Source organism: Penicillium bovifimosum (assembly GCF_028826915.1).
Source record: "Penicillium bovifimosum strain IBT 22155 chromosome Unknown utg000002l_segment0_segment0, whole genome shotgun sequence".
NCBI lineage: Eukaryota > Fungi > Ascomycota > Eurotiomycetes > Eurotiales > Aspergillaceae > Penicillium > Penicillium bovifimosum.
In genome coordinates, this window is record NW_026622711.1 from 2,365,219 (window position 1) to 2,393,204 (window position 27,986).

At 51.9% G+C, this 27,986-nt stretch overlaps 13 protein-coding genes across 13 annotated transcripts; 6 read left to right on the forward strand and 7 right to left on the reverse strand.

Annotated features, from left to right (window-relative positions):
- Positions 1-1,031: 1,031 nt before the first annotated feature.
- On the reverse strand, positions 1,032-1,322 carry N7515_002082 (uncharacterized protein; the record flags this gene model as incomplete). Its single annotated transcript, XM_056662826.1, has 1 exon — positions 1,032-1,322. One exon carries the CDS (start codon positions 1,320-1,322, stop codon positions 1,032-1,034), a length of 291 nt encoding a protein of 96 aa, XP_056524939.1.
- A 1,712-nt stretch (positions 1,323-3,034) lies between these two features.
- Positions 3,035-3,393, forward strand: N7515_002083 (uncharacterized protein; the record flags this gene model as incomplete). The annotated part of the gene is made up of 2 exons (XM_056662827.1): positions 3,035-3,130; positions 3,184-3,393. The coding sequence occupies 2 exons, from the start codon at positions 3,035-3,037 to the stop codon at positions 3,391-3,393; spliced, it is 306 nt and encodes a 101-aa protein (XP_056524940.1).
- Positions 3,394-4,408: 1,015 nt separating this feature from the next.
- Positions 4,409-6,366, reverse strand: ilv3 (dihydroxy-acid dehydratase ILV3; the record flags this gene model as incomplete). Its single annotated transcript, XM_056662828.1, has 3 exons — positions 4,409-4,776; positions 4,830-6,223; positions 6,299-6,366. 3 exons carry the CDS (start codon positions 6,364-6,366, stop codon positions 4,409-4,411), a joined length of 1,830 nt encoding a protein of 609 aa, XP_056524941.1.
- An 816-nt stretch (positions 6,367-7,182) lies between these two features.
- On the reverse strand, positions 7,183-8,560 carry N7515_002085 (acyl-CoA dehydrogenase family protein; the record flags this gene model as incomplete). The annotated part of the gene is made up of 2 exons (XM_056662829.1): positions 7,183-8,180; positions 8,239-8,560. The coding sequence occupies 2 exons, from the start codon at positions 8,558-8,560 to the stop codon at positions 7,183-7,185; spliced, it is 1,320 nt and encodes a 439-aa protein (XP_056524942.1).
- An 877-nt stretch (positions 8,561-9,437) lies between these two features.
- Positions 9,438-10,856, reverse strand: N7515_002086 (Major facilitator superfamily domain general substrate transporter; the record flags this gene model as incomplete). The annotated part of the gene is made up of 1 exon (XM_056662830.1): positions 9,438-10,856. One exon carries the CDS (start codon positions 10,854-10,856, stop codon positions 9,438-9,440), a length of 1,419 nt encoding a protein of 472 aa, XP_056524943.1.
- A 395-nt stretch (positions 10,857-11,251) lies between these two features.
- Positions 11,252-12,433, forward strand: N7515_002087 (uncharacterized protein; the record flags this gene model as incomplete). Its single annotated transcript, XM_056662831.1, has 1 exon — positions 11,252-12,433. The coding sequence occupies one exon, from the start codon at positions 11,252-11,254 to the stop codon at positions 12,431-12,433; it is 1,182 nt and encodes a 393-aa protein (XP_056524944.1).
- Positions 12,434-13,387: 954 nt separating this feature from the next.
- N7515_002088 (uncharacterized protein) lies at positions 13,388-14,949 on the forward strand (the record flags this gene model as incomplete). Its single annotated transcript, XM_056662832.1, has 4 exons — positions 13,388-13,432; positions 13,536-13,842; positions 13,892-14,574; positions 14,632-14,949. The coding sequence occupies 4 exons, from the start codon at positions 13,388-13,390 to the stop codon at positions 14,947-14,949; spliced, it is 1,353 nt and encodes a 450-aa protein (XP_056524945.1).
- Positions 14,950-15,306: 357 nt separating this feature from the next.
- Positions 15,307-16,593, forward strand: N7515_002089 (uncharacterized protein; the record flags this gene model as incomplete). Its single annotated transcript, XM_056662833.1, has 1 exon — positions 15,307-16,593. The coding sequence occupies one exon, from the start codon at positions 15,307-15,309 to the stop codon at positions 16,591-16,593; it is 1,287 nt and encodes a 428-aa protein (XP_056524946.1).
- Positions 16,594-16,954: 361 nt separating this feature from the next.
- N7515_002090 (uncharacterized protein) lies at positions 16,955-17,227 on the reverse strand (the record flags this gene model as incomplete). Its single annotated transcript, XM_056662834.1, has 1 exon — positions 16,955-17,227. One exon carries the CDS (start codon positions 17,225-17,227, stop codon positions 16,955-16,957), a length of 273 nt encoding a protein of 90 aa, XP_056524947.1.
- Positions 17,228-18,895: 1,668 nt separating this feature from the next.
- On the reverse strand, positions 18,896-19,999 carry N7515_002091 (Mitochondrial carrier protein; the record flags this gene model as incomplete). The annotated part of the gene is made up of 5 exons (XM_056662835.1): positions 18,896-19,361; positions 19,418-19,590; positions 19,645-19,788; positions 19,849-19,917; positions 19,964-19,999. The coding sequence occupies 5 exons, from the start codon at positions 19,997-19,999 to the stop codon at positions 18,896-18,898; spliced, it is 888 nt and encodes a 295-aa protein (XP_056524948.1).
- Positions 20,000-20,819: 820 nt separating this feature from the next.
- Positions 20,820-21,714, reverse strand: N7515_002092 (alpha/beta hydrolase; the record flags this gene model as incomplete). The annotated part of the gene is made up of 2 exons (XM_056662836.1): positions 20,820-21,179; positions 21,229-21,714. The coding sequence occupies 2 exons, from the start codon at positions 21,712-21,714 to the stop codon at positions 20,820-20,822; spliced, it is 846 nt and encodes a 281-aa protein (XP_056524949.1).
- A 1,681-nt stretch (positions 21,715-23,395) lies between these two features.
- Positions 23,396-24,352, forward strand: N7515_002093 (putative short-chain dehydrogenase/reductase family protein; the record flags this gene model as incomplete). Its single annotated transcript, XM_056662837.1, has 1 exon — positions 23,396-24,352. One exon carries the CDS (start codon positions 23,396-23,398, stop codon positions 24,350-24,352), a length of 957 nt encoding a protein of 318 aa, XP_056524950.1.
- A 702-nt stretch (positions 24,353-25,054) lies between these two features.
- On the forward strand, positions 25,055-27,516 carry N7515_002094 (non-ribosomal peptide synthetase; the record flags this gene model as incomplete). Its single annotated transcript, XM_056662838.1, is given in 2 exon segments — positions 25,055-27,317; positions 27,332-27,516. 2 exon segments carry the CDS (start codon positions 25,055-25,057, stop codon positions 27,514-27,516), a joined length of 2,448 nt encoding a protein of 815 aa, XP_056524951.1.
- Between the last annotated feature and the right edge of the window lie 470 nt (positions 27,517-27,986).

The window sequence follows — 27,986 nt, forward strand, 5'->3', positions numbered from 1 at the left end:
GCCACGGAGACGGGAGCTCCGCTCCCGCATCCTCAGGACGTTAAATATAACAACAACAACAACAACGACCACATACCTACCTTGCGAGAACGTAGTGGTATATTGCTTGCCACCATATCTGAAGTGACATTGGCCGACTCTTCTAAACAGGAATGAGGTCTTTGATGACGCATGGAGATATTTCTCAACAATCCGAGTTAGTATCGTTCGTGCTGATCAATGATGGTATGATGGATCCTGTACTACTACATCTGCCGCGGTTCGCTCGTGGGGGGCGAGGGTGTATACACCATCGCAGTGGGGTTGATAGAATGAATGGACTGGGTAGGTATCTGATCCCCTACCCTGTCCAATCAATCAGCCAGGATGCATTTTCCGAATTCTTTAACTTCTTCATAGTCACTAGCTCTAGAGAGGCTAGTGGATGATGCCGTGGATGAACTCTGTGAATCCGATATCACACACTAGCGTCGCAGATGATTTAGCCTATTTCAGATGGATCACTACCACGCCAGCTGTGGGGCTGAGGTGGATGGAGAGGTCCATCCCGCCACTAGACCAGGGCTCCAACTAGAACCTGGTGCCTGCCCGTCACCTGCCCGGTCACGTCATGGCCGCAGGAACACACACAATCCGGGCGTGGACTTTATTGACATAGGTCAAACAGAATTCTATCCAGGAGTGGAAGCACCTTCATGTGCTGGTAGGCAGAAATAGATCCGACCTAGGCTGCACTACGCACTCCATCAGGCCCAGGCATGACTTCCTATGGAAATGTACTTGAAGCGGAGGTAGGTAGATGCATTTGTGTCTAAAAGCCCTAAGAGTAAGGAAGAGAAATGAAAACTTTGAGACTGAGTTGGTGAGACTTATCTGTGGCAGTGTACCATCTGAAGAAGTGCTACCGGACCACCTCTTTGAGTCGTGCACGAGCTGGGAGAACTTCACCCCGGACGACCTCGGTGTTTGGGGCGAGATTTCTCTTACGGTATTTCCTCTTGCGTGGAGCATCATCATCGGAGAAGGGACAGCTAGCTATCCAAGACTTCCAGTTCCTCCCCTTCCTCGGGTACCTCGTCTTCCGGTAGAACATCGTCCTCGGGGTCGACTTCTTCGGTGTCGTCGTTGGAGTCGTCCATCCCGGAGATGAATGTTTGGCGCTTAGGATACTTTGCCTTACGGCGCCGTTGCACTGCTCGCGTTCGTGGTGGAAGCTTCGCAAAGGTCTCCAGCCCAGGGTCAACCTTGTCATAAACCGGATCGCTACCCATGTCGGCCGCGATAACCCGCTGTCCACACCGAGTTCCGCTGGCATTCTCCATCTGGCCAGACCGTGATTCCTAGTCGGAAATTCTGAAATAAGAGTGGGCGGCATCTGCCAGGTGGAAAGTCTTTGCACGCAGGATCTGTCCCACACTTCCACCATGCCACACTCGACATCGCCTTTTGGGGGCCAGCTTCCAGAGCGGGTACCGCAATCTGTTGGATTATACGGGCTTCACGCCGAGTCGAAGATGGTCGGTATCTGTCAGTTCTCGCGCGTCCCGCGCTCCATATCACAGACACGATGAGCTTCTGCCAGCTTATCACCCAATCATCGCCGCTTCCTTTGCGCGTTGAACAGGACCTGCGTCAGCGCAAGGGAGCCCACCCGTCGATGCCGGTGTTTTACCACCAAAGCGAATGTTGTTGTTGATGATTCGTGCCAACGTTCCCGCACATCCGGCTTGAAAATTCCGGCTATCCCACGGTCGGCCCGAGGTGGCTCATCGAAGGATTGACTCACGCGTGAATCAAGGCCACTCCCAGCGGCGTATCGGCTCCGCGGCCATTGCCCTTGGCGGATGTGAGCTCTTCCGTTTCTGCCCAGCTCGCGGTGGCTTCTTCGTGCGCTGCAACCCCCTCTATTGGGGATTGGGGAAATGTAAGCGATTGAGGCAGTGTGTTGTGATGAAATTGGGGTGTGGAAGAGCGAGAGAGATTCGTTTGAGCCGGAAGTGAAATACATAGGTGTCGCCGGTGGGGCAGGCACTGGCCCCTTTTTGCCCGGGTCCCACCTACCCCGCCAAGCCCCCCTTCCCGTTTAAGCAGGAACTACTGGGCAAACTTCTTCCCCTCATCAAACATGTTATGTCACTGCCTGAACATTTCTATATGTACGCGGATAACATGGTCGATTTCACTAGACATATCTCACACTCTGTGAGCATGAAGACCCTTAAGGTTTCTGCATATGCTTTAGGTTTGGGTTAACCATATAGTCGTAGCTGTCGTTTGCTCGTCAGACCTGGCGTGGCCATGACCTCAAGCTTGGATAATGTGAGAAGGCAGTCGGAGATGCTCTTTAACGCACGAATACGTCGCCATGGTCGGTAACGTAAGGCAAGGGAAGCGGGTGAAGCAAAAGAGAAGTGGGATGCTGCAAGGAAATGAAGCTTGACGATATGATTGATATTAAGCCGCACTTTCTGGTCGACTAAGCTTCGGTATGAGCGTTTAATGGCAGCAACACACCCGATATCGAGCGACTGCAAAGGATGCGAGCTATGAGCTGGCATACAGACCGGTATAATCTTATTTTTGGAGCAATTCTGATCGAATTGTGGTGTCAAGTGACTACCATAGCCGTCGAGGACTAATCATACCAAGTGTCCAACACAGCTTATGCGGGCCACCCTTAGGGCCGCAGTAGCGAATGGCCACAACGGTCTTACCTATCTTCCTCCTTGAAAGATGTGTTGGACGCTTGGTACGATGAGTAGTCGATATTGACCGAGTGTAAGGAGATTTGTTGGTGGAATAAACGCTTCCTGAAGCCACAGAAGGGCTATTTTATCGGTTATCCACCCCCATTAATGATTACGGTATCCAATGCTTTCCATATTTAAACCTACAAGCGTCCGACTTTCTCCTGTTGACTTTGTAGCTCAAGGAGTCAAGTATCAGTCTTCTTGTGTCCTTGATCTGGCTTATCTGCCTTTCCTGGCATCCGCCCCAGCCCACGGTTGTGAATACAGTCCCTCGGACCTAGAAGATGTACGGATCAACAGACGAACGCCCACTCGCACTCTCTTTCGGCGATTTCAAATTCCTCATCAGAAACAGCATCAAGGGAATGAAGAATTTCCTGGTAGGTCGTCAAGAGGATATCACTCAACCAGGGCGGTTGCTAATGCCTCACAGTCATCCATCAAACACGGCAAGCGCGTTGACACCGACGGGTTCACAATGCTAGAGCCCAGAACAAGGATAAAGGGGAGGAAGGCCAGTGTGCTGATCAGTCACATGCCTCCTGCTACATATGACCAATTTAAGAATTCAGTCATATTCTGCCGTCGAACACGTGGTACAATTCATGAGAATGGAGAGGGTCGTTGGGCGAGCAACGAGTAGGAATTGGAATTCAGGTGGCATGGGGCGAATACCAAAGTGGGTTTGGATACCAGAGCGGCACATTCGGTCAAATGGTATCAACAGCAATTGTGACATTTTCGAATGGCCCCCATCACACCATATCAGGAAGCCCTCTGCCTTGGCTCGTGAGTTCAGAGCACCTGGGTCGACGATGGAAGAGTTCTGACATCTTGTTGTCACGCTGTTGGTCCGGGGTTTGGCAGCGGGATTGGCCTGGCTGGTCTGATGCTGGACCAGAAGCAGGTACAGAGGGACGCAGGACGCCCCGGCACATCATTTGCTTTGATATGTTAGGGGGTATACTGCAGCAGCATTCAGTTAGGTTTTGTGCATTGGATACTTCGGGTTTTTTGCGTTAATGGCTGTGAAGGATTGGTTAGTTCAAGCTTGTTCACGAGTGACCTATATGATATCCCACGGTACTTTTGGTTTCTCCATCGATTCTTCTCCATATATTCGGGTGTCCAGGTGATGGCTGAAACATGTCACCCAACCCGTGCTGGCTTCAGTACCTTAGCTCGTGGTGAGGTTGTGGTGTTGGTCAAAATAAACATCTGGATGACAGGGTTGGATCCATGGATGGGATCTTTCGGGGCCGTGATGATATCAAACTCTACTTTAACCAGTCCTTCTGAGCTTATGTGCTAGGTCGGACGATCAGGGCCACTCAAAAGCCGGAGGCTGGTGCATGAATGTTGTGATTGGTTGATTTTAATCACAACCAGATTAGCGCGCGGCTGCATATGACAGTCAATAGGCTCTGTGGGTGGGGTGACAGGTTTAGCATGACAACAATATTGGGAAGTGAAAACAATGGGAATCAGTATATACCACTATCCAACAGAAAATACCACACCAAAGAGAACCGAGCTGAACAAGAAGGAAATATTATTCAAAATGATATCATATAAGTTAGGTTCCAGAACCGGGGAATCGCTTTTATGTTCCAGACAGGGCCCGAGACCAAAAATGAAAAGTGAAGTCAAGAAAACATTTAATCTAAAGCATCAGTGATGCAGCCCTGGCTGGCATCGCGGACTTGGCGGGCATATTTGCCCAAAGTACCACGCATGGTGAGACCAGTGGCCGGGAGGTCACCAGCAGCCTTGCGAGCCTCCCACTTCTGCTTACGCTCGGCGAACTCAGCGTCAGAGAGGTCAACATCGAGGATACGCTTCTCAGCATCGATGGTGATGATATCGCCGTCGTTGACAAGACCGATAGGTCCGCCAACGGCAGCCTCGGGGACGATATGGCCGATCAGGAAACCGTGAGAACCGCCGGAGAAACGGCCGTCGGTGATAAGGGCACAGGAGTTACCGAGACCGGCACCCATGAGAGCACCAGAGGGCTTGAGCATTTCTGAGAGATTGTTAGCATTATGATCAACTGCCATATAGAGATGTAGCACATACCAGGCATGCCAGGGCCACCTTTAGGGCCGCAGTAGCGAATGACCACAACGGTCTTATCTTCCTTCTTGATCTCATTGCGCTCAAGAGCAGCAATAAAGTCGTCCTCGCTGTCGAAGACGCGGGCCTTTCCGGTGAAGAGCGTGCCCTCCTTACCAGTGATCTTTCCGACACTGCCACCAGGGGCGAGAGAGCCACGGAGGATCTGAATGTGACCAGTCTCTTTGATGGGGTTGGAGAAGGGGCGGATGATCTTCTGGTCATCGGGGAAGTCGGGCACCTTGGCCAAGTTCTGAGCCATGGTCTCGCCAGTAACGGTCATACCAGAGCCGTCAATAAGACCCTCCTTGAGCAGCAGCTTCAGGAGAGCGGGTGTGCCGCCAATAGCGAAGAGATCGGCCATGACATACTTACCAGAGGGCTTGAGATCAGCCAGGAAGGGAATGCGGTCGGACACAGACTGGAAGTCATCGATGGTGAGCTTGATGCCGACCGAGTCGGCAATGGCGATCAAGTGCAGCACAGCGTTGGTGGAACCACCGGTAATGTTGACAACAACCATAGCGTTCTCGAAGGCCTGACGAGTGAGAATGTCACGAGGGCGGATATCCTCAGCAAGCAGCTTCTTGATGGCACCACCAGCTGCGAGACACTCCAAGTACTTGGCCTGGGAATTGGCCGGGTTGGAAGAGGAACCGGGAAGGGTCATACCCATGGTCTCGATGGCAGAAGCCATGGTGTTGGCAGTGTACATACCACCACAGGCACCCTCGCCGGGGCAGGCGTGGCGGATGACGTCGAAGCGCTGGGGCTCGGTGATCTCCTTGGTAAGGAACTGACCGTAGGCCTGGAAAGCAGAAACGATATCGATATCGGCATTGTTCTGGGTAGCAGCACAGCCGGGCTTGATGGAACCACCGTAAACCATCAAACTGGGGCGGTTGACACGGCCCATAGCCATCAGGACACCGGGCATGTTCTTGTCACAACCGGGAATACTGATGTTGGCGTCGTACCATTGTCCACCCATAACGGTCTCAACGGAATCGGCAATCAGGTCTCGGCTTTGCAGAGAGTAGCGCATGCCGGTAGTACCCATACTGATGGCATCACTGACACCGACGGTGTTGAACTGGAAGCCAATCAAGTCCTGGTCCTGCACACCCTGACGGACCTTGTTGCTGAGGTCGAGCAAGTGCATGTTGCAAGGGTTGCCGTTGAACCAGACGGATGAGATACCGACCTGAGCCTTGTTCATGTCCGCCTCGTTCAAACCCACGGCGTACAGCATGGCCTGGGAAGCACCCTGTGCCTTGGGCTGGGTGATGTGGCGGGAGACCTTGTTGAGGACCTTGTCGTCATTCTGGAAGCGAGGGAGAGTGGTAGAGAGGCTCCGACTGTATTGAGAATAGACGTTAGTGATCGAAGAGGCAATTGGGCCAATTGAAGAAGCTGGCAATGCGTCGACTCACACAGTGACGTTGGACCTAGCCAAGCTCCGGAGAGCGGCGGGCACGCGCGCCCGAGTCTGGGGAAGCATTATGAGACGGGTTATGAGGAATTGATCCAAGAACCACGACCAGAAAGAGCAACTGATGGAAAGTCTGGAGAAGGGAGGGGGACCAAGAAATAAAAGGTGCCGGTCGTCACTTTTTGGCAACGTCGGAGAAAGAATGCTTCTCCCCGGCCGCGGGCGCGGGACTCCACCCGCACCAATGACATGCCGCTCGTTGTCATCCCAGGACAGAGGTTAAGCTTGAAGCTTCCATTGTATGCGAGTCATGCTTTTTGACTAGCTTGCAATGGATCGATAGACTCGAGAATACACATTTAGACAATATAAGGATATCACGAATGGTTGTTTCAATGTCAAATTTGCCCGGGGATCACTTTCCGCTGCACATCTCCACTCGCCGAAATCGGCCTGACTCTGGAGTATCACCACAACTGAACATCATGGCAGAGGGATGCCTCTTGGGGGATATGCTTGCTTGGCAAGATGTATCAGCTACTACTATCAGGTCGGAAGCCCGCTGGTTGACGTCAAGGTGGCCGACGAGGACAGACGTCTGCCTGAGGCAGAAACTCGAGTGAGATAGAAGACTCCGCATTCTATCCACCTCATATGTAGCGCCAGTAGCGTACCTACCTAATTGATCCAATCACTGACCTAGTCCTTCAGGTATTGTTCCACCTGAGGTGTCCTACCCACCTACTCTTGATGGCGAATCAGAGGCTAACGGGCATATCTCGGACATAAGTAACACTGTGCGTGGGCACATTGCACTGGATACTGACTGATGCTGAACAGCATAATACCATTCGGTTTATGTTGGGTAGCTGAATATACATATGTCTAATAGCTGCGAGGTAACTCAAGCACCTTCTCGCTAACATAATTCAGGATCATCTCCCGACTGACAGGCGCAATGCGAGGCACGAAGCATTCACGCATGTACCGCTCCACATCATACTCAACCGCATAACCCATGCCGCCATGCGCCAGCACCGCCCGCTCACAAGCCGTGAAAGCAGCCTCAGCAGCCAAGTACTTGGCACTGTTACACGCGACACCGATGTCCTGGAACGGAATCGAGGCATCGTTGCTATCATAAAGTCGGGCCGCATGGTACGTAGCCAGCTTCGCCGCCTCCAGCTTCATGTACGCGTCAGCCAACGGATGCGCCACACCCTGGTTCTGACCGATCGGTCGCCCAAACACCACTCGGTCCTTGGCGTACTGCGCGGCCTTTTCCAGCGCAGCATAACCCAACCCTAGCGCTTCGCCGGCTAGAAGGCATCGCTCTGCGTTCATGCCGTGGAGGATGATCTTGAAGCCTTGGTTCTCGGCACCGATCAACGTGTTTGCGGGAATTTTATAGTTGTCGAAGAAGACCTCGTTGGCATCCACGGCGCGTCCACCCATCTTCTTGATCTTACGCAGATCTAGACCAGGGTTTTCGCGGTCAATGTCGATACAGAAAATGGAGAGACCTTCGCTATTTTTCTTGACTTCTTCGAGAGGAGTGGTCCGGGCGAGGAGGATCATCTTTGATGCCACTTGTGCACATGTAATCCAGATCTTCTGGCCGGTGACGGAATAGCCATCGTCGGTTTTGCTGGCCAAGGTCTTGAGCTTAAGCGTCTCGAGACCGGTGTTTGGCTCGGTCACGCCAAAACAGGTGCGCCATGTGCCGTTGATAATATTTGGAATCGTAGTCTCCAGCTGCTCCTTGGTGCCAAACTTGGCCAATGGCTGTGTCGCATACACGTTGGCGTGGATGGCCTGCGCACCGGCCATACCAGCGCCAGATTGTGTGATAGTCTGCATCATCATTGTGGCCTCAGAAATGCCTGATACGAAATTAGCGTCATTTCTGACAAGTGAACATATTAACTCGCACGACTGTACCTAAACCCGCGCCTCCTAGAGATTCGGGCAAAGCAATGCCAAGCCATCCATCTTTAGCCAGCGCAGCGTGGAATTCCTTGGGATCTTTTTCCTGTTGATCGCGCTCTTGCCAGTATGTGTTTGGGAACTTGGAGCAAATGTGCGAGATAGCTTCACGGACTGTGAGCTGTTCTTCTGTGAAGCCGGTCATCCCCATGATGTCGCGCCGCCCTGTTGTGGAGAATGCCACGCGAGCTTGAGGGGAAACGCCTGTCCGACATGGACCGCGTACGAGTGCAGACCTTTGCGACCGCAAGACACGTTGGAATTGTGACCTATACATTATTGTGATTGTGTTTAATAATTTAAAAGCTTGTTCGTTCATCAATTGACAATATATACCCCATCTGGATCTTTCGCATATAGCCGACTCGCAGTCTTAGCGTTGTCGATCTTCGGGGGTTTGGGCCTCGGCTGCAAGCTCGGTGTGTTAAGAGTTGAGACTGGGGAACCCAAGTAGCCGAACAATGCCTTCGTTACGGGTACTACTATGTATGGTGAATCAGAACACAGCGAGAACTTGATGAAGCCCAGCACTTATTTCCACTGTATAAACTCCGCAAAATTGAAATAAGTTAAGGCATCCCAGTCGCGAGGCGCGAGGAGTCAGGTCATCGAATATGCGTAGCCGTTCTGATGCGATCAGCCAGATCCTCAATCCGGTAGAAAGACACGAGCACAAAGCTCTCAGAGCTACAGCCTTGATGATGTCCAGGTTGGCAAATTATTCCCTTGATTTTGTTCTCCGTTCAAATCATCGGGTCCTATTTCCTTTCTTTGAGCTACAGTAGAAGCAGAGTACTTGCCGTCGGCTTCTCCGCAAGACCACATCGGAGGTTCGATCTCCGCACTTTCCTGGGGTAATGGCGTGCGAGCCCACGTGGGTCCGATAACCGCGTTTCCTGTCCGAATAACATCCATGGATAGAATCACGGCGAACGGTGCGCATTGCGCAATGAAGAAGTCAAGAAACTGGATTATGGCAAGGGATCCTGAGCTACGAGTCTCCAAATTATTCTGTTGTAACCTAGCACTAGGTAAGCGCGGGAATATACCAAGAACTTGGTTAACATTCTACCTGTAACTACCTATATTGTGATGTGTAAATGACAAGATTCCAAGAAGACCATCTTGAACAGACACATATTCAAGCGCAGCACTCATTTCTCCTCAACCCGGTGGGTTACCCCACGAGCACCCTGCTGCTCTCTCTCTAATTGCTCAAACTTGCGGACAACTTGCACTGTGGCATAGTAGCTGAATGGCAAGGCAAAGAACCAGAGGCCAAAATTAATACTAGCGGTGGCAATGAGGACAGTCGGCACAGCCTGGACACCAAATCCAACAGCAACCGCAGCAGTCTCAATCCCCCGAAGCAAGGAACTGTATCGGATTTGATCACCAGGTGAGTCCGACAGATTGCCAATGCACCAGTAGATGTAATTCTCCACAAGACCAAGACTGATTCGTTCAAATAGATACAAGCCAAACCCACGGCCAAAGGAGCGCTGGTCACCCCAGTCCAACACGGGGCGGGTATGGCTATACTCGTACTGAATGATAACAGCCCAAATCCAGGTAGCGCTGTTCATGAGCGCAATCACGATGAATGTGACGACGGCTCGATGCTTGCGGTTATTCAGCCATGGTAGATCCACAAGTGACCCGCCCAACCAGGTTGCGAGTGTTCCCACAACTGCTGACATGAAGCTTCCCAAGGCACGTGAGCGAACGGTGAAGTAGGTCGCGAGGTATGTGCCAGGATATGCCTGGATCCATCCAAAGTACCAGAACAGTGGGACAAGAAGCAGGATAGATTTGCTCCGCGCCAGCCGCCACATGGCGGTGATCTCTTCACGCCAATGAATGCCGCGGGGGGCCTCGATGCGGGTACCATCGTCTCGTTGGACTTTTTCCGGGTTTGACAACAAGGGTCCGATGAAGAGACCGAGACATTGAATGGCGATGAAAGCAAGATAGGTCTCATATCCGACCTGGCCACGCTGGTTCACTTTGTGGTTTATGCCCAAAGACACAGCACCACCGATGATGTTGCCGAAGTTACGGAAAGTGAACCAGGTTGCGATGTAGCGACCGCGCTTGTGGTTCTCGGGGTATCCTGTGGCAATAGCACCCTCAACGCTCCAAAAGAAGCCGGCGCTGATTCCGCAAGTGACACTCCCAAAATATACCAGCCACGTCGCGCCAGTACGGTTGTTCAGATACAGGCCTGCAGCATAGAGCGGGTAGCCGAGGGAACCAAGCGTCAGGGTCCAGCGGAAGCCAATCACATTGGTGAGGAATGGGCCTGCAAAACAGGTAAGTGTCATGAAGGCGTAGAGCAGGGCGTTGGCTGCGTTCACCAGGGCCGGGCTCTGGGATCCGCCCACGCCTAGACCATTCATTGCACTCCATATTCCTGGGGCGCAGAATGCACAGAACCCGACGACAAGGATCTGGAACAGGGTAGTGTAGAAGAATTTCGGCCGGGGTGGTGGTAACTGGTGTTGATCTTGGCTTTCAACGACTGTAGTCGCATTCGCCTTGTCGTCCGAGTTTGTATCTGAAGAGGAAGACATGATTGTAGTAACCGAGAGACTTTCTCACACAAGTGTACTTCCATCTCATAGACGAAATGACTGTGTTATATACCTTGATGAGCAGAGGACAGAGGGAGTTTTTCGTTATCTCACCTCTTGATCGCGATCTATGCCTAGAAAAGCACGTAACATATAGGCGCATGGCATAATCGCCAACGGCCCAACAATGCTCGGCAGATAAGCGATCACTCCGATGAGACCATTATGGGCTTGAAAGATGACTTGTAACGCGAATCAGTGACTCTGAAGCAACATCCTCGGAATAAAACTCGCTTATAGTGGTACACGTGAGGGGTCGTGCTCGCAACTACAAATTCAGGCGCTCTTGACTGACTCTTTCCCCGCGATCCATCATACCACCCACAACAAGAACAATGGCAACTACAATCGAACAACTGCAAATCGAGAAGCTTGTGCTGGAGGCTCCTTCTTCCTCCTCACTCGTCGCATTCGAGTCATTCGATCTCCCACCCTCAAACCAACGTATTCTCGGACAGCCTCATCCTAAGAACACCGTTATCCCGCTTGCGCTTCGGCCCACAAACGCCGATGCCAAGCCAACTCTCGAGGCTGTGGTCGACACAATCAAGTCCCTCCAAGAGAAAGACGGCATTTTGACCAAGAAGCTCGCAAGGCATGGCACGCTGCTGTTCCGGGGCCTGCCCATCCACAACGCGGAAGACTTCAGCAAATTCGCACATGCTTTCGGGTATAAGCCTCACGAGATTATAGGCATTGTAGTCGATAGACCTCTTCTTGCGCCAAACGTCGCCCCCGCAAATGAAGCGCCCAAGGAGGTCTTGATCTACAATCACAATGAGTCTCCTCAGGTCCCACATGCGCCCGAGTATATCTTCTTCTATGGACATCGTGCCCCATCCAAGGGTGGCGAGTCACCAATATCGTCTTCATTGGAGCTGTTCAATCGAGCACAGCAGGAGATTCCAGAGTTCATCGCCGAGCTCGCAGAGAAGGGGATTCTGAGCAAAGTGACATACCGCTTGGAGCAGCAATACAAAGGCGGGTCTACACTGCGCCAGGCATTTGGCAAGGATATCCAAGATGGTGATGACGAAGAGACCAAGCGTCGAAAGATCGAGGCTCAGATTGCCCGCTATGGCAGAGGCAAGCATACCACTTGGGAGTGGACCGACGATGGTCTTGTCTTGACGCACCGTCTGCCTGTCATTCGTACCCAGCCGGGTACGAACCTACCGACCCTCTTCACTGGACTGGCAGCATACTGGAAACGTACCCAGTTCGATACAGAGGCGCGTAAGAATGTCACCCATCAGCTATTCGGGGATGGAACACCTATCCCTGATAAGTATCTGGAGCACTTGGCGAAGATTACCGATGAGATTCGGGTTCTGCATCGCTGGCAGCAGGGTGATGTGTTAGTTTACGATAATACCATCGCGCAGCATGGCAGAGAGCCGTGGGAAGGGGATCAGCTGGATCGGGTTGTTATGGCCAGTTTGTTTGATGGCGAGAGCGTCCCGGGTGCTTATGGATATGGCGATTGGGCACAGGTGGTGCAGGCTCATGAGTCATGACTGAGCTAGTAGTAGCTAGTTGCAGGTACACTCCACGATAGTTAGCCAAATAAACCATCAGTGTTTCAAGTTTTTAAGGAAAAAATGGTGATATGCTCATTTAGAATCTTCTCATCAGCCATCACATGGTCACGATCATCGTTGCTCAATATCACAGGCTGAAGAGCACAAAAAGGACAGATTTTCCTGGTTGATAGCCAGGATCTATCAAAGTACAGTAGTAGTGGCATTTACTGCGGTCACCTGACTGGCAGAGCAAGTCATTTCAACCGATCACAGCCACAATATTTGCAAAGGTGCCAAGCCACACCTGGAGTGGTTGAAAGTAAACACCTCGGGGAATCGTCCGGAGCCTCAGCCGCACATCATAACCTCCTGAAACTATGGGATCATCGCTGTTTACAATGCCCCAGGATGAAGACAGAGTCCTGAGTCTTCTACCACTGAAGTCACTACTCACTCGACATATGATGATATGCCATTGAGACTTTCAATATTCTCCGACAAAGGCTCCCACCCGAACTCGTCCTGGAGATACGAGAATTCGCGCAGTACTGGCTGCATTCTCGGATCGAAAAAGATGACTATGAGAGCTGGGATGATTACCGAACTCGCCACGACACTCCATATCTGAGATCTGATCCGATCGAAGGTGGACGATCTCCCGTCCGAGAGAACCGGATCAGTGTATTGGAAGTCATGAACAAGCGGCACGCACCCTCTCTTATGAGCCCGACGGGATCTACACATCGCCAACGACTTGGTTTGAGCTCGGTATTGAGAGGCCATCCGGTCGAGATGATACTCCGGAAAGCGAGATATAGGTACCTTAAGGAGAATGTTCATGATGAACAGGAATAGGATAGGGTCCATCAGGTTGTTTATCAGCGAGATCAGGGTCTCCGCTGGTTCGAACAGCTTGAACCCGGCGATCGGATTTCGATTATCACGCAGATGCTTCCTTATGGATGGAAGATTTTCGTTTTGGGGGTCTCTATTGTGATTTATACATCCCTTTCTCTACGATTGTGCGCTTGCGCCCTCTATGGATGTTCTCTAAACTCAGCATATTCCAACGGTCCATGGATCTTGAAGGGGGTAGTTGCGGCTTGTAATACGTGAACGGCGGGAAAAGCGACGGAGTATACCCTCGGAAGACCTCGAGCGTGAATTGCGAGGTAGTCGCCGAGGAGTTAGGGAAGAGAGCCCGCTAGATGCGGACGTCAGCACTCGCTCGCAGTTTGACGCGAAATCATCCGCTCGAGACCTTGATGATGTCGGAGAGGGGTTCAGTATCCGGAAATCAAAGGAGAAGCTGGCGTCTCGTCCACCTTCACCTTCTATGGCGTCTATACATGTACCCCCGATCCATCAGGATGTGTTTACCCACCATAGGCACATTGATCATGGTAAGTCACATTGGTAGCCTGACAGGAATCATGAACTAACTCCAGCCAGGCTTCGAGGAGGGTCCGCCGCCTCGTGCGCCCAGCCCGGAACTGCCGTCTCCAGTTGGTAGTTTGATGAGATCGATATCAAGCATCGGTAAGCACATCGAGCCTTTAGTCTTCATCATGTCGTATGCTAACAGTCGTAGGAAAATGCGAGGAGGACGAATCTCCGAGGAGAAGGTAGCACTCAGACACCGTGACAGCACAGACACTCTCGGCCCGGAAGATTCGATCTCACCAACGAGCCAAGCCATCTTTACCGATCCATGGGAACGCGAAGCAACATCCGCATCCCGCAGTCGTTCTAACTTACTGGACAAAGAGAAAGACCTACCTTCCATGGCTGAGATAGAGAAGGAAATTCTTCTTGAAAGCGCCCGAGCAGCGGACAACGCACCCAGAAGCGCGGACGATTGGTCTGTAGTACATGCCCCATCCAAAGAAGAAGCCATTGAAATGAGTGGAGCCCTGGGTGACCTGGATGTGATCGAGGTCAAGCCTCGACGTGCTTCGGTGGAGGAAGTCAACTTGGGACGAATTGCGCAGCAAGTCACAGAAACGAAGGAGACTCGAAACGATCGATGGACTGAAATTGCAAAGAAATTGGTGGTACGAGAAGCGATTGAACAGATGGATTACGAGTACGAGGAGACAAAGGGATTCTATTATATCTTCTCATCTCTCAGCCCTGTATGATGCCTTCCCCCGAACTAACCGCTATTTCGGATTCTGACTGTTCGGAAATAGGATGATATAGATGATCTTGTGGAGTTATCGGATGAGATTAGGAGTGCCCGGCGCAGACGCATTCAGGCTATCCAGCGTGAGCGTGCCTCTATCTCTACCCTCCACATCTCATATCAGACCTCCTCCGGCGGGAATGGCGAGCACCGAGAAGCGTATGCAGGGAGTCCGGGATCGGTTGTTGTTGAAACGACTATAAGGAAGCTCAATGCATTTGTTATGTATGACCCATTTAAAGACGAACGACGGTCGGATTTTTCTGCATACTCGAGATCTCAATGTATTTGGCTGGCGCGCATTTGGCGCCGGCTCCTTCCCTAGACAGTGGAATCAAGATAGTGTGCATTCCTCAGGCGGGGGTGAAATGCGGATACTGAAGACGTGCGCCTTCCTCGAGGAGGTTTTTTGATGCGACAAAACGAGACGATCTTGACTGTATGCAACGGTTCACGGTCTTGAGGATGCGGCAAAACGCATACGATCTTGACTGTATGCAACGGTTCACGGCCTTGAGGATGCGACAAAACGAGACGATCTTGACTGTATGCAACGGTTCACGATCTTGAGGATGCGACAAAACGCATACGATCTTGACAATGTGATCAAAAACGATGCGAAAGTTATAAATCCTGTTTCCCTGGTGCTCATCTCTTTCGCTCCTGCACCACACGTGATACAATGTCAAACCCGACTGGCCTGCCTCTCACCGGAAGGGCGCTGCCTGCCCTCCCAGACCGGATCAGCACTGTTGCCCTCACAAACGAAGAACGGTTCAATGTTCCATCAGTCGAGCGACAGAGCTTTTTCATCACGCTCGCGTCAATTATTGGGCGACAGGGACTGCCTACCCAGCTATGGGCGGTGCTTCACATTTGTGACATCCGGAAGCTCGAATGGATTGTCCAACTTGCGAACCTTTCGGCGATCTTTTCGGAGGCATTCCGTAACATTTCAACTGGTTTTCCCTTCAATTGGACTTTCCTGCCACCTCTCGACAAGACAACGTTTTCAGAGATTCCGCCGCCGGCAGACGCTCTCAGCAGCTGGCGCGCAGGCTATTCCCGGAGGGCAATCTGGGATGCCAAACAAAGAGATGGTTCGCACTGCGTCCTGACAGGCAACAGCAAGAGCTATGACGCGGTTCCGATTTTCCCCAGCTTTACTGGAAAGTCGCGCCTTTCGTATGATCAGTCGATCCCCGATTTTTGGAAATACGTCGATGTATTTTGGGGACATGCCACCGCCGAACGATGGGAAAAGGCGGCCTTTGAAAACCCAAATGATCCCCACGCCCCTGTCAATGATTGCACAAACATGATCTGTCTTCGAAAGGACCTTCGTGCGGCTTGGTTGGATGCGCTGTTCGTGCTGCGCCCGGTTTCCCTTTCCACCGACAAGACCGAGATGATCATCGAATTTTATTGGCAGCCCCAGTACGCACACAAATCGTTTGAGAACATTCCGACTACCACACGAGCTCTGTCGTCCGAACGTCTCATTGGCATGAACGGGATGGTTGTGATGGTGGGAGAGGGGGACCAAAGACGGCCCATCGAATCGGGTTACCGATTCAAGATGGCGACCCATAACCCCGAGACTCACCCGCTTCCGAGCTGGGAGCTTCTTGATATGCAATGGCATCTGACCCGCATCGTTGCCATGTGCTCCGCGGCCCGTTACAAGAATAACGAGTGTGACTCTGATGACTCGGACGACAGCGACCCCGAAATAGCTGTCGCGTCGCGTCGCGGAAATGCCTCACCTCGCGCAAATGCACCGCCCCGTGCATATAGATCGCCTCGCGGAAGTGTGTCCCCTTCCCTCCCGCGCACGTCTTCGTATGTGTTTGGAAGGCCCCTTTCTCCTGTGGAGGAAGAGGAAGAATATGTCGAGGATCTCGATTTAGGCAGAGATTCAACCGGTCCGTTGCCAGGGCCCGAGAGCGATCAGCCACGCAGTGGTTAATTCGAGTTCGGAGGATTCAGTCGGCACAGAGGATACGGTAAATGTGGCCGATGAGCCCAGCACTGGTCGGTTCAATCATTAGGCAAGTCCACGACGACGGCTCTGGAAACTTTGATGCACCTGGGCAGCAGCACTGGTGATTCCAAGGTTGCAACTTGAGAGCTCGGTGGGATCGAATCGTGCACATCCAGCATGACAGTGTTTCTAGTTCACAGATAGCACGGAATTCTCAGCTTGATCCATATCATAAGGACCTGTCACATATCCTGTAATCTGTAGACTGTACAGTAGAAACACCGCGATGCGGCACCAATGTATACCTTCCTCGACGTATTGTGGATGCCCGTAACTGTATGGGTCGTCATCTTTGAATCGGTAGCCAGGATCGATGGGACGTCCCGAGGCGATGAGTCGATCTATATGCGCGAGTCGGTGCATTTGCGCGAGGCGAGGCATTTCCGCGAGGCGACGCAACAGCTATTTCGGGGTCGCTCTCGTCCGAGTCATCGGAGTCACACTCGTTATTCTTGTAACGGGCCGCGGAGCACATGGCAACGATGCGAGTCAGATGCCATCGCATATCAAGAAGGTCCCAGCTCGGAAGCGGGTGGGTCTCGGGGTTATGGGTCGCCATCTTGAATCGGTAACCCGATTCGATGGGCCGTCTTTGGTCTCCTTCTCCCACCATCACAAGCCAGTTTCAAGTGAGTGACAAGTGAGTGACGAGGTCTCACTCTCCCAGCGCCCAAAGGTCTTGACTCTTGGGATTTAACTGCGACGCTCAGCTTCGCCGATCCCGTAAAAGGCAGGCGTAAACTCGAACTGCTTACTTCCATAGGGGGAAAGCGGTAGGGGAAGGGTGGGAGCGGGCAACCTATCCGTAATAAGCAGGCGGAAAGATTGCAACTCCGAAAAAGGCAAACGAAACTACGAACAACCAATCAGAGGGAAAATAATTCTGCCCGTTTTCTCCGGGGTCGTTTTGACCGTAACTGTAAGTATCCGTAAGGCGATGCTTCGCGTCGCAACAACAATCATCGATGTGGCTTTGTTTCAGAGCCACTACGCCATCTGCAAGGCACTTGCCCTCACCTCGAGTCCACTCCGCTCCTCCGAGTCGGCTCCGACCGCATCCCCGACAGAAAGAAACCTGGCAGCTGGTGGCCCTACATACGGAGCACACAGAAAGCCATAGACTTGGCGCGGAAGATTACGCCTGAGCAGCGTACCTATCTTGTCGCCACCCGCTGATTGGAGTGGATTTGTCTCAGCCAGATTAACGGCGACGACATCATGACTTTGTCTTGGCGCCGTCTTTGAGGAGCGGAGTGGGTATCAAATTTCAGCTGATGTCACTATTGAAATATGGAATGGAGTTATTGATGCAGTAATAATCGATAGGTGGTGCTGCGGAGGGACTTCAGCCACGTATTCCGTGGTTTTGGTACCTTTTCGCTTAGGAACTCAATTGTTATCTCTGTTTATCTTTAACTGCATTCGGTAGACTTGGGATATTCTGGACAGAACTCTTGATTTCATCGGAATATACGCAGTAAAAGTAGCAGCTAGCGATTCAAGATCGATCGGGGTGTGGCATTATTGTATCGATCGTTGGACTGTGTACTCCGTACGTTTCCCTCATCTACCGAGTGGAGCGGACTCCACCGGGCGAGTGAGCTCAGAGTGGCTGAGGCGATGAGCGGGAATGTCTGTTATTGGATGGGTCAGGTTACCAAATTCAATAACCTTCAGTGGGAAAGGGGAAGATTAACCTTCTCTGCAACTTCGTTCCGTAGTCATACGGAGTACAGTAGTATATGGATGTAGCAAGAGTCGAGTACGACAAGACTGAACCATGTCCAAGTCCTCGGTCTGAAACCGTTGCACATGCACAGTACAAAGACCAGACAGACGATCGGCAGTCACAACAAGGAATCAATAGCCCATAAGAGAACAGTTAACTAATGCAACCTTTGAAGCGTCGTCTTATCGGCAATCGCTTCGATCGGCCCAATCACAGCGATCTCTCCAGGTGATCGTCGGTGCCATGGTCTTGTCTGGTGTGTGCATTAGTTAGTTGGTTAGGGAAATCCCGGGGGTAGTTACTGGGTTCTTTTCATGTGCCATAGAATCGAATGAAAGTTGCTGCGAAGTTAGTACAGAGTATGTACCATGAATCTACAGAGGTTGTAGGTTGTACGAATCATTCGAAGTTCCAAGGTTCTAGATCACACATAGCCAGATCAAAGTGGAAATCGGACGTTCTATCTGAGACGCAAGTCCGTTGGCCTTTTCCTGGTTCCTATCGCCGCGATCCCGGAGACAGAATAGCAGCTACCTCCTCATAAACCGAAAATACAATTCCACCACTCAGCAGAAGCCGACCGAGTCGCATGGAGCTACCTTTCCAGAATCCACTAATTCCGTAGTCGCGAATCACGCTTCGGGAAGCCTCAGCAATACCAGCACCATTGACACCCTGTGCGCGCGTCTTGATGGTATCAAACGGTTGAGTCGCGTAGACAGTAACAACGCCTGCAACGGCACCGATACCGAATGTCGTGAACACGTTCATCTTGACTTCTCTGGCTTTAGCGGCTTCCCTGAGGATGTTGTATGAGCCCATTCGAACAGCAGAAGTAGCAGATTGCTTCATCATCGTGGAGACAAGACCGCGGTAAAGCTCTGTGATGCCGTGTCTCTGAACGAGCACTTTAGTTGCATGCAGACTGGACTTGAACTGGCGGGCGCCTTTTGCGTCGTCGATTCTGTAGGGTGGATGGTTAGTGGTTGCATTTGCCGTCATTTGTAGGGGGCCGCCTACAATGCAGTCTTGATTCTCTCGGTCGGTGTTACTGCTAGTACACTTTCCACAGCGCCTGCCGTCATTCCAGCTAGCATGCCCCGACCCGCGGAGAGAACGCCACGTTCATCTGCCAAGGCATTGCGGATGGTATCGTAGGATACGAAGCGGACGGCAGCTTTCGCTGTCGTTCCCTGCGAGATTGGTCAGGACGACGTCAGGTTTCGATCTCAGAAAATCAAACATACAACAATAAGGGTTGTGCATCCTGTGTACAAAGCGCCGACACCTTCCTGCCTTGCAACTTGGGCAATGAGACTCAATGGATTCGATGTTCGAATAGCACTGTCATTTAACAGTTGAACGCGTGTTTTCGAGTACTCAAAAGGATACTGCGGCAGTCAATTACTGCTGTTCTTGTATAGTTGCCTCGCCGACATTAGCACACTGACCGTGATGGCTGCTTCCACTCCGCCGGCTACTCCTCCGGCTACAAGGGAGACCCACTGGGGCGTCTTCACCTGTGCTATGTTAGCAGAGATATCGACAGAGACTTGATTGAACTACCTGCGGCTTTTTTGTTTCTGTTTGCTCTTTAGACATGGTGTGACGTCAATAGATCAATGAATCAGGGGGCGGCGATGCCGACAGGTAGCCGACTTATACCCCGGGACCCGGGTCCATTTTTGTGGGGAACTCGCGGAGGCTGGACGGGGCCCCGGGGCCTTACGGAGGTTGAACATCCGAGGGATCGCAATTTCACAGTCTGTGAATTATCTTCATCTCGTATCATTTTCTGCCCTGATTCCTGAACATATTGCACAGTCGAATCCAGAATGAAAATCGGGGAATGAGGCTGGTGGCTTCCATTAGGGGGTTTCAAGTGCTTCTGAAGGCGCTCATGCAAATCAAGCCAACTGGCGAGTCTTATATCGAATTCAAACGTGGCAGGCTACTGGAAAGGAACATTTTCCACATGCTGAACGGTGCCTAACACGGGTGAGGTGAGTAATGAATACCATAGCACCCAATGCTCAACTCCAAGGCCACTTAAATGCTAACATGTATTTGGGTTGATTTTAAAATGGTCCGATGGTGTTCGGATCGGGGAAGTGTTGTCTATGCAGTTGCACGAAAAGCAGGTCTGCAGCCGTATCGAAGTGGTTGATCTCAGCCTCCTCCAGGCTGCTCATAAGGCGGTTGGTACTTTCCTTTGTCCCCGACTCTCCGAAGCCTACCGAGCTAGGCAGACGGGAAGAGGACGGAAAAAAGCACCTTACAGTCGAATGAATGACAGCTGAGAGTCGCACGAGGTTCCAATGATCTTTCGCCATCCCAACCTAATCTTCAGTGGCTCAGGAGTAACTTTGCAATTGCGCTACCTGTCTGAAGCAGTAATGACATTGATTTGTATCCGGACCGTTCAATCCGCACGAATGCCGCTTTCAGTCACAACTTTGTCCCCAAATTCCTCGATCTTCTGCGCAAGCTCATTTGTCCAACTCAAGTGCGGCGAGTGATCACAGGGCGCACGATATGTCGTGAAAGGCTTGCTTTGACTCGTTGCCATCTGTTCCTGAAGATCCGGGGGTATAGCACAATCCTTCTCCAGGATCACATAGGCGCACGGAAGGACATCATAAGGGTTATGGGTCAGAGGACTCTTCATAAGAGGAGCTGCCGTCAACTTGGATGCCCATTTCTTCGCGCTGGCCTGGTCAAGTTCGTTGAAAAGATATTTCTCGGCGTCAACCACTGTTTCGAGGCCATCACTGCCATGCTTCTATCATTTAGGTTAGTATTATGCTATGCCCGACTACAAGCCGACTCACGTGGTATCGCTTAAATGGGCTTTCAGCGACCGTCCCGTCCGGACGCTGCGAAAATGAGTGAACTGACTGTCCCTCGGGAAGAACGAATGCGCCGATGAGAAAGAGTCCAATTATTCCACCTGGCCTTCCCTCCCTTGCGCGGACAGGATATTGTCGCGCAGGCTGTGCAGCCTCGGCGGCGACCCAGCCGCCGGAAGAGTGACCGGCGAGGAGTATCGACTTGCCCTGCGCGATCAACTTGTCTAGCAGCACTCCAAGCTCTGCGGCATCATCTGAAGCAAGTGGGTAGCCTCCGGGTGGTGCCTTGCGATTGAAATCCGGATTGTCGACGTTGCCCACATTGAGCTGACTTAGGTCGCAGGTTGCCCGTTGGGGACAATGCACTTCGATGCCTTTTTCTGTCAAGGCGTTGAGAAGAGCTTGGTAAGGTTCCGGTGTATGCCAGGAACCATGGCTTAGCACAACCGCAAATGATTTTGAAGTCATCGTGAACTCTGAAGAAGAAATTTTCACCTGGACTTCTCAGAAGTCACCAAATGCTTACCAGGTTCCCCGCCCGTGGTCTTTCAGCCTTGAAGTGGGTTTAGCCTGAGTTCGATGAGGAAACCCTTGGAGGGGCACGTCACATCAGCCTAGGTGTCAGGTACCCACCTTGTTGGAGCTCACACCGGGGCCTACCTTCTGTGAACAAAAGGCCAGTTCCAAGGGAACGTATTGGTTAGCCTTATGTCATAGGTGGCTGCATTGGCATATATACGTTGGTGAGTTTCGATAATAATGCAGTGCAAACGGCTCGGACTCGCTTGGCTACACAAAGTAGCACGAATGTGTGGATTCTGACCTGCATCACGGAGCATAAGCGTCCTAGCGCTTCAGTCGGCGTCAACCAGTCCGTGTCGAATAAAATGGTCTCGTTCCTGATCGCTTCCTCTGAGTCTGCGAACCTGTGCAGATCTTCTGCGACGGGACAGGAAAGATGCATGAATATCGAGAGCTACGCATGGCGACGAGTCGCCGACAGTTGGGCAATATGGACGAGTCCCAGACGATAACCCATGAGGACAGGGCCAAATAAATGCTTATTATGAGGCCCGCAGTTCATATTGAAATTTCAAAACATTGGCGCGGGTCTCTGAGATTGCGCCGTCCGAGACTCCGAGTCGTATGCGACAGTGCGACTGGCCGCTAGAGTAAAGCGATGGCGAGAAGCAGATACACACCAGACGAACATCCGTCGCAGGGATTTGGTGTTTGAGGGCCTGAGGCAGAGCTTCCTAATAATTAACTTTCCGGCCTAAGGCCAATTGCTAGAAACATTCAGTTTATCTTCAGATCCGCCACGGAGAGTCGGGGAACGAGACCCCCGAGTATGCCGACCCTGCTACTACTAGCCTGCTCTGAGACCAGTTGCCGGTGTCTGGTAAGCTCCGGTTCCTTGTGTGGCGAGGTAGTTGTTCGGGGTTAGGTTGTGGCGTTCTCGGTGATAACGGAAACAGCAACTTTGGGCGTGTCGACCTATGTCAGAAGTTAGGACGTTATTTAGTATATAATAAAAAATCTGGCTTCTGGCTTCCACGAACTGCCAATAATGCAGCCCGACAGCCTAACAATTGCTGTTTTTATTCCAACGTTGCGAAGCGGTGAACGTCGAACTACGGTATGTTGCGGTGGGATGAAGCGGTGGGTGAATCAGAATGGGTGAAGGGAAGAGTCCAACAAGACCCCAACAAGACCGCATCGGTAGAAAGCTCAACCCCTTGATAGTTAGGTCCGATCGACGGAAGACATCTCAGTCGAGCGAAATGGATCCCCTCCATGGTCAGCACTTTAATGTAGCATTGAAGTGCTGGGGTCGGGGAAGATGTGGAATTCCAAGTTTTCCGCGACCGGTAAGGCACAATAGAGTTATCTCCGGCCAATCTCCGGAGCATTCCCATCAAGTTCTGCTTCATTCCACAAGGAATTAATTCTCCTTAACGCCATACAGAAGCCGATAACTCATGTTCCCGAGACCAACTTCATCGCTCTGTAGCTGCTCGCAGGGTATAAAGAGCCAGTCGTTTAGCAATTGAGGTCCAGATCTTCATCAACTTGGATCTTCATACATCATATATTCATATTCATAGCCTAAGCCACTCAACCGACCAATTGATAACCACTATTCACCATGGGCTTCCTCTACTCCCAACTATTCGTCACTCCGCAATACCCAACCCAACCCTTCACCGGCCAGACAGTGCTCATCACCGGCGCCAATTCCGGCCTGGGGCTGGAAGCTGCACGTCACATCACGCGACTAGGTGCAGCACGTGTGATCCTCGGCGTGCGCAATGTAGCTGCAGGTAAGGAGGCAAAAGAGGACATCGAAAAGTCCACAAGCCGCGAAGGCATCTGTGAAGTCTGGGAAGTCGATCTAGCCTCGCATTCCTCTGTCCTTGCATTCGGCGAGCGCATGTCAACGCTGCCCAGGCTCGACGCCGCAATCCTAAACGCAGCCGTCGCGAAAGCAGAGTTCAGCACTGCAGAAGGTTATGAACAAAGCATCACCGTCAATGTCATCAACTCCCTGCTCCTCGGCATCCTGCTCCTGCCAACGCTGAAGGCCACCCGTCAAAAGAACCCCTCGCATACACCCCGCCTCAGCTTCGTCGTTAGCGAGGTGCACGCATTTGCACGCTTCCCAGAATGGAAGGAAAAGCAGCCAATGAAAGTTCTGAGTGATAAATCCACCGCCAACATGCGCCAACGCTATCCGCTGTCCAAGCTGCTGGAAGTATTACTTGTGCAGGAACTAGCGGGTCGGGTGCGGGGATCAGAGGTGATCATCAATATGATCAACCCAGGCCTCTGTCACTCGCAGCTAGGACGTGAGGCTGGCTGGGAGCTCAAGCTGATGAAGTTATTGCTTGCGCGGACTACTGAGGTCGGTTCTCGGACGCTGGTGGCCGGTGCTACGGCGGGACTTGAAAGTCATGGCTCATACATGACTGACGGACACGTGGAGAATTCAGCTTTCTCGCCTTTTGTGCGCAGTGAGGAGGGGGGCCAGGCTCGTGAGAAACTGTGGGCTGAGCTGGAGGTGATCCTGGAGGGCGTTCGTCCGGGGGTTATGCAGATTGTTTGATCTTGTTATTCTAAGAAAATCTCCCTGTGGACGAATGAGCGGACTAGACAGGTATTATTAATATGCACATATTTTATCGATATCACATTCTCTGCACCTGCCTGACTGATCTTACTGGGCTGACTTATAATTGCGTTCGTCAGAACAATCAGCACTGTAAGTAAGCACTGATCTCGTCTCTCACATTGGTCGGATCCCCGGATCCAGAACCCTTTTTCCCTCTTGTCATCGTATATGTATTCTTGTGTGGGCTTATTTAAGTTCAATTGATCGACGCACCTAATCCTTGCCAATCCCTGCCAATCCCTCTTATTCGTACATGTACCCCGGCATCAATTGCCTGCTCTGTCCTCAGCCAGTCCGTTTTCCAATGTGGTCACCTCTTACAGCAGCACAAACCCCCGATTCGATCGAATAGGACTTGGGTGATGGTGCTGTACATATTACGAACTGCAACATGAGAGAGAAGGCTGTGGTGGTGATTTGTCCAGTCGCGGAAGTGGCGTCAATAGCGAGGTTTATTGATTGCCCTGGTTGAACAAAGCGAAATTCTCGTGCCAAGTGGCGTGTCCATAATGGCTGTGAGACTCATCATCAAGACATACATTAACCCATTGAGTCCCCGATACTCGCCGGTACTGATTCAATCATTTGGTCAAATACCACTGCCGCATTCCCAAATTGTGACACCTCATCTCCATCATGGCTCCTGTTTTGTTAGAACCTGCGATTGAAGACCCTCAAACGGATATTATATCATTAAAGGCGACAGCAGATGCTACTCCTTTAGCAAATGGCGTCGATCTTGTCCTGAGGGAACGTCCATGGAAGCTGCTGCACCTCGTTGATGCTTTGGACCCTTCTTCTGCAGACCGGTGCGAACACCCGGATATACAAATCCAACGTTTACTCCAGTTGGCTTGGGTCGCAACAGTGAGGGCTTTTTCCACGTCGACCACACTATACATTGGCCAGGACTATGCGAAGGGTCGGTGCTATGTCGGCGAAGCGGCTCACGACAGTTCGATGCCGACCGCCCAACTCCATACAGATCCTCATGATACTGTCAAAGATCTGTTCAGTCAAAGCATTGAGGCATTGGGGTCCTTGGGCGACGTCAAACTGGTTGCAAATGGGTATGCCGGTAAGAAGAACGAAACGTCCAGATTCAATGTGACCATTGTCTACCAAAAGCAACGAATTTTGTCGGGTGAAAGTCCCTGCGAAGGGCTATGCCAGACTTGCTGTGGTGTCCTAGCTAGCCAGCCCTCGGAGCCGGACTCTGTATTCACGGGCCTCCGCCTTTCTATACAACATACTCTGAACGAGAGACTCCGTGCCCGACTTGATGTCGGTGACACGGGACTTGAACTGCCAGTGGCTACAAGCCTCCTCCACAGCTTCAACGAAGCCCTAACCTCCATCAATGGCTCGCACACACAAACAATCGGCAGCCTCGATCTATGCTCAGCCCAAGACCGTGAGCAGATCGCCCAATTCACCGCATCCATCGCACCAGCACAGGATGCCCTTCTCCACGAGCTGTGCCTGCAACACGTGCAGACAACCCCCGACGCCCCAGCCGTGCGCTCCTGGGATGGCGATCTAACATATCGCCAACTCGAAGACCTGACAACCCGTCTCGCACACTGGCTAGTGAACCAAGGCGTCGGCCCAAACGTCTTCGTCGCCTGCGCCTTCTACAAATCCACCTGGGCGATCGTCGCCCGTCTCGCCATCCTCATGGCCGGCGGCGCCTACATCTGCGTCGACGGCAACGACCCGCCCCCCTATCTCGGCTCAGTCCTCGAACGCTCAAAGATGAAAATAATGCTCACCTCATCAGGCTACCACTCCAGGTTCGCCGACCTCGTCGAAACAATCTTCGAAGTCAGCGAAGCCTCAGTCTCAACCCTCCCCTACCTTCCCTCGCCCCCATGCACAACCGTCAAACCAACAGACCCATGCGTCGTCCTCTTCACCTCCGGCAGCACAGGCAAACCCAAAGGCATCGTCCAAGAGCACCGCAGCTACGCCTCCGCCCTAACAGACTACATCCGCGTGATGCGAATGGGACCGCACAGCCGCATGTTCCAATTCGACGCCTACGCCTTCGACATAAGCAACAACGACTTCCTCGCCCCCCTTATCGCGGGCGGCTGCTGCTGCGTGCCAACAGTCTCCTTGACAATGAACTCCCTCATGGAAGATGTGAACACCCTCGAGGGTAACATCATGTTCATCACGCCCTCCGTCGCAATCGATATGGATCCAGACCGTGTTCCCACATTGAAAACAATCTGCATCGGCGGCGAGCCCGTCTCCGACGCTGTCTTGGCTAAATGGCTGCACCGCGTCGAGGTCATTAACCAATACGGCATGGGCGAGGTCGCCTCGCTGTGCGCGTACAACCGTGACCTGGACCTCGGCCGGGGATCCATCGTCGGCCGCGCCGCCTCAGGCGCTATCTGGATTGTCAACCGTGATAATACCGACCAACTGATGCCCGTCGGTGCGGTTGGCGAACTCCTTATCGAAGGACCGCATCTTTCACGCGGGTATCTGGACCACATCTCAGGCAAATCGGAGAATTTCCTCTCCGACCCGCCAGTCTGGATGGCACAGATCCACACAGACAGACCCAAGCACCGTCTCTACCGCTCCGGTGATCTGGGTCGATACAACCACGACGGCACGATCGAGCTGATGGGGCGGAAAGATAGCATGTTGAAGCTTGACGGAGCGCGGGTTGAAGCGGGACAAGTCGAGTATGTATTGCGGTCGAATTTGTCGACGGGTGATGTGGCCGTTGTTGATATTCTGGGTGCGATCGATGGGGGTGGAGATCCGATTCTGGCGGTTTATCTGTATTTAGCGGGGAATCCGCTGAACGTTGAGGGGGGTAATGTTGAGGAGATGAGCTTTTGGCCTGTTTGGGAGAGACATGCGGTGAGGAAGCTTACGAGTAAGCTTAGTGAGGCGGTGAGGAGACGCTGCCGAAGTATTATGAGCCGAGTTTGTATTTGGTTGTTGATCGGGTGCCGAGGACGAGGAGTAAGAAGATTGATCGGAGGAAGTTGCATTTGCTTGGGCAGGAGTACTATTTGGCTCATCGGGAGGAGTTGGATGATGTCCTTGTCAAGGTGGAGTGGGATTTCATGTAGGGTTGGTTTCGTAGATAGAGAATGGTGGATTATATTTGATATCTGATATTTTGCTGCCTTGAGCTGGCTATACCTATTCTGAAAGGGAATATGATGTAGGGCAATTCTGCCCGAGCATGGGACGTGTTTGTCCACTATTGTGTAGCACCACGGACCTTCCATTGCGCGGATGATATACATGCTTTTGTGAATCCATCGAATGCCACCTCCTGAGGACGATCTTTTTCACTTGCAGGATGAGGATTGCCCTGCTCCCGATCAATTTTTGGCCCTGTCATAGGGCTTGATTCAACGCCCGCAGATTTTGCGACTTCCTGCCCTCAGTGTGACAGTAAGGTTGCTGATGAGACATTTCCACCAAGACCCAGTGGTCCAAAATGAGATTCAACACGCATCTGCGCGGTGTCGTCTATGCCCAAACTAGGCCATATACCAAAGTTGAGATAGCAGGTGTGCGAGTCCAAGAGACA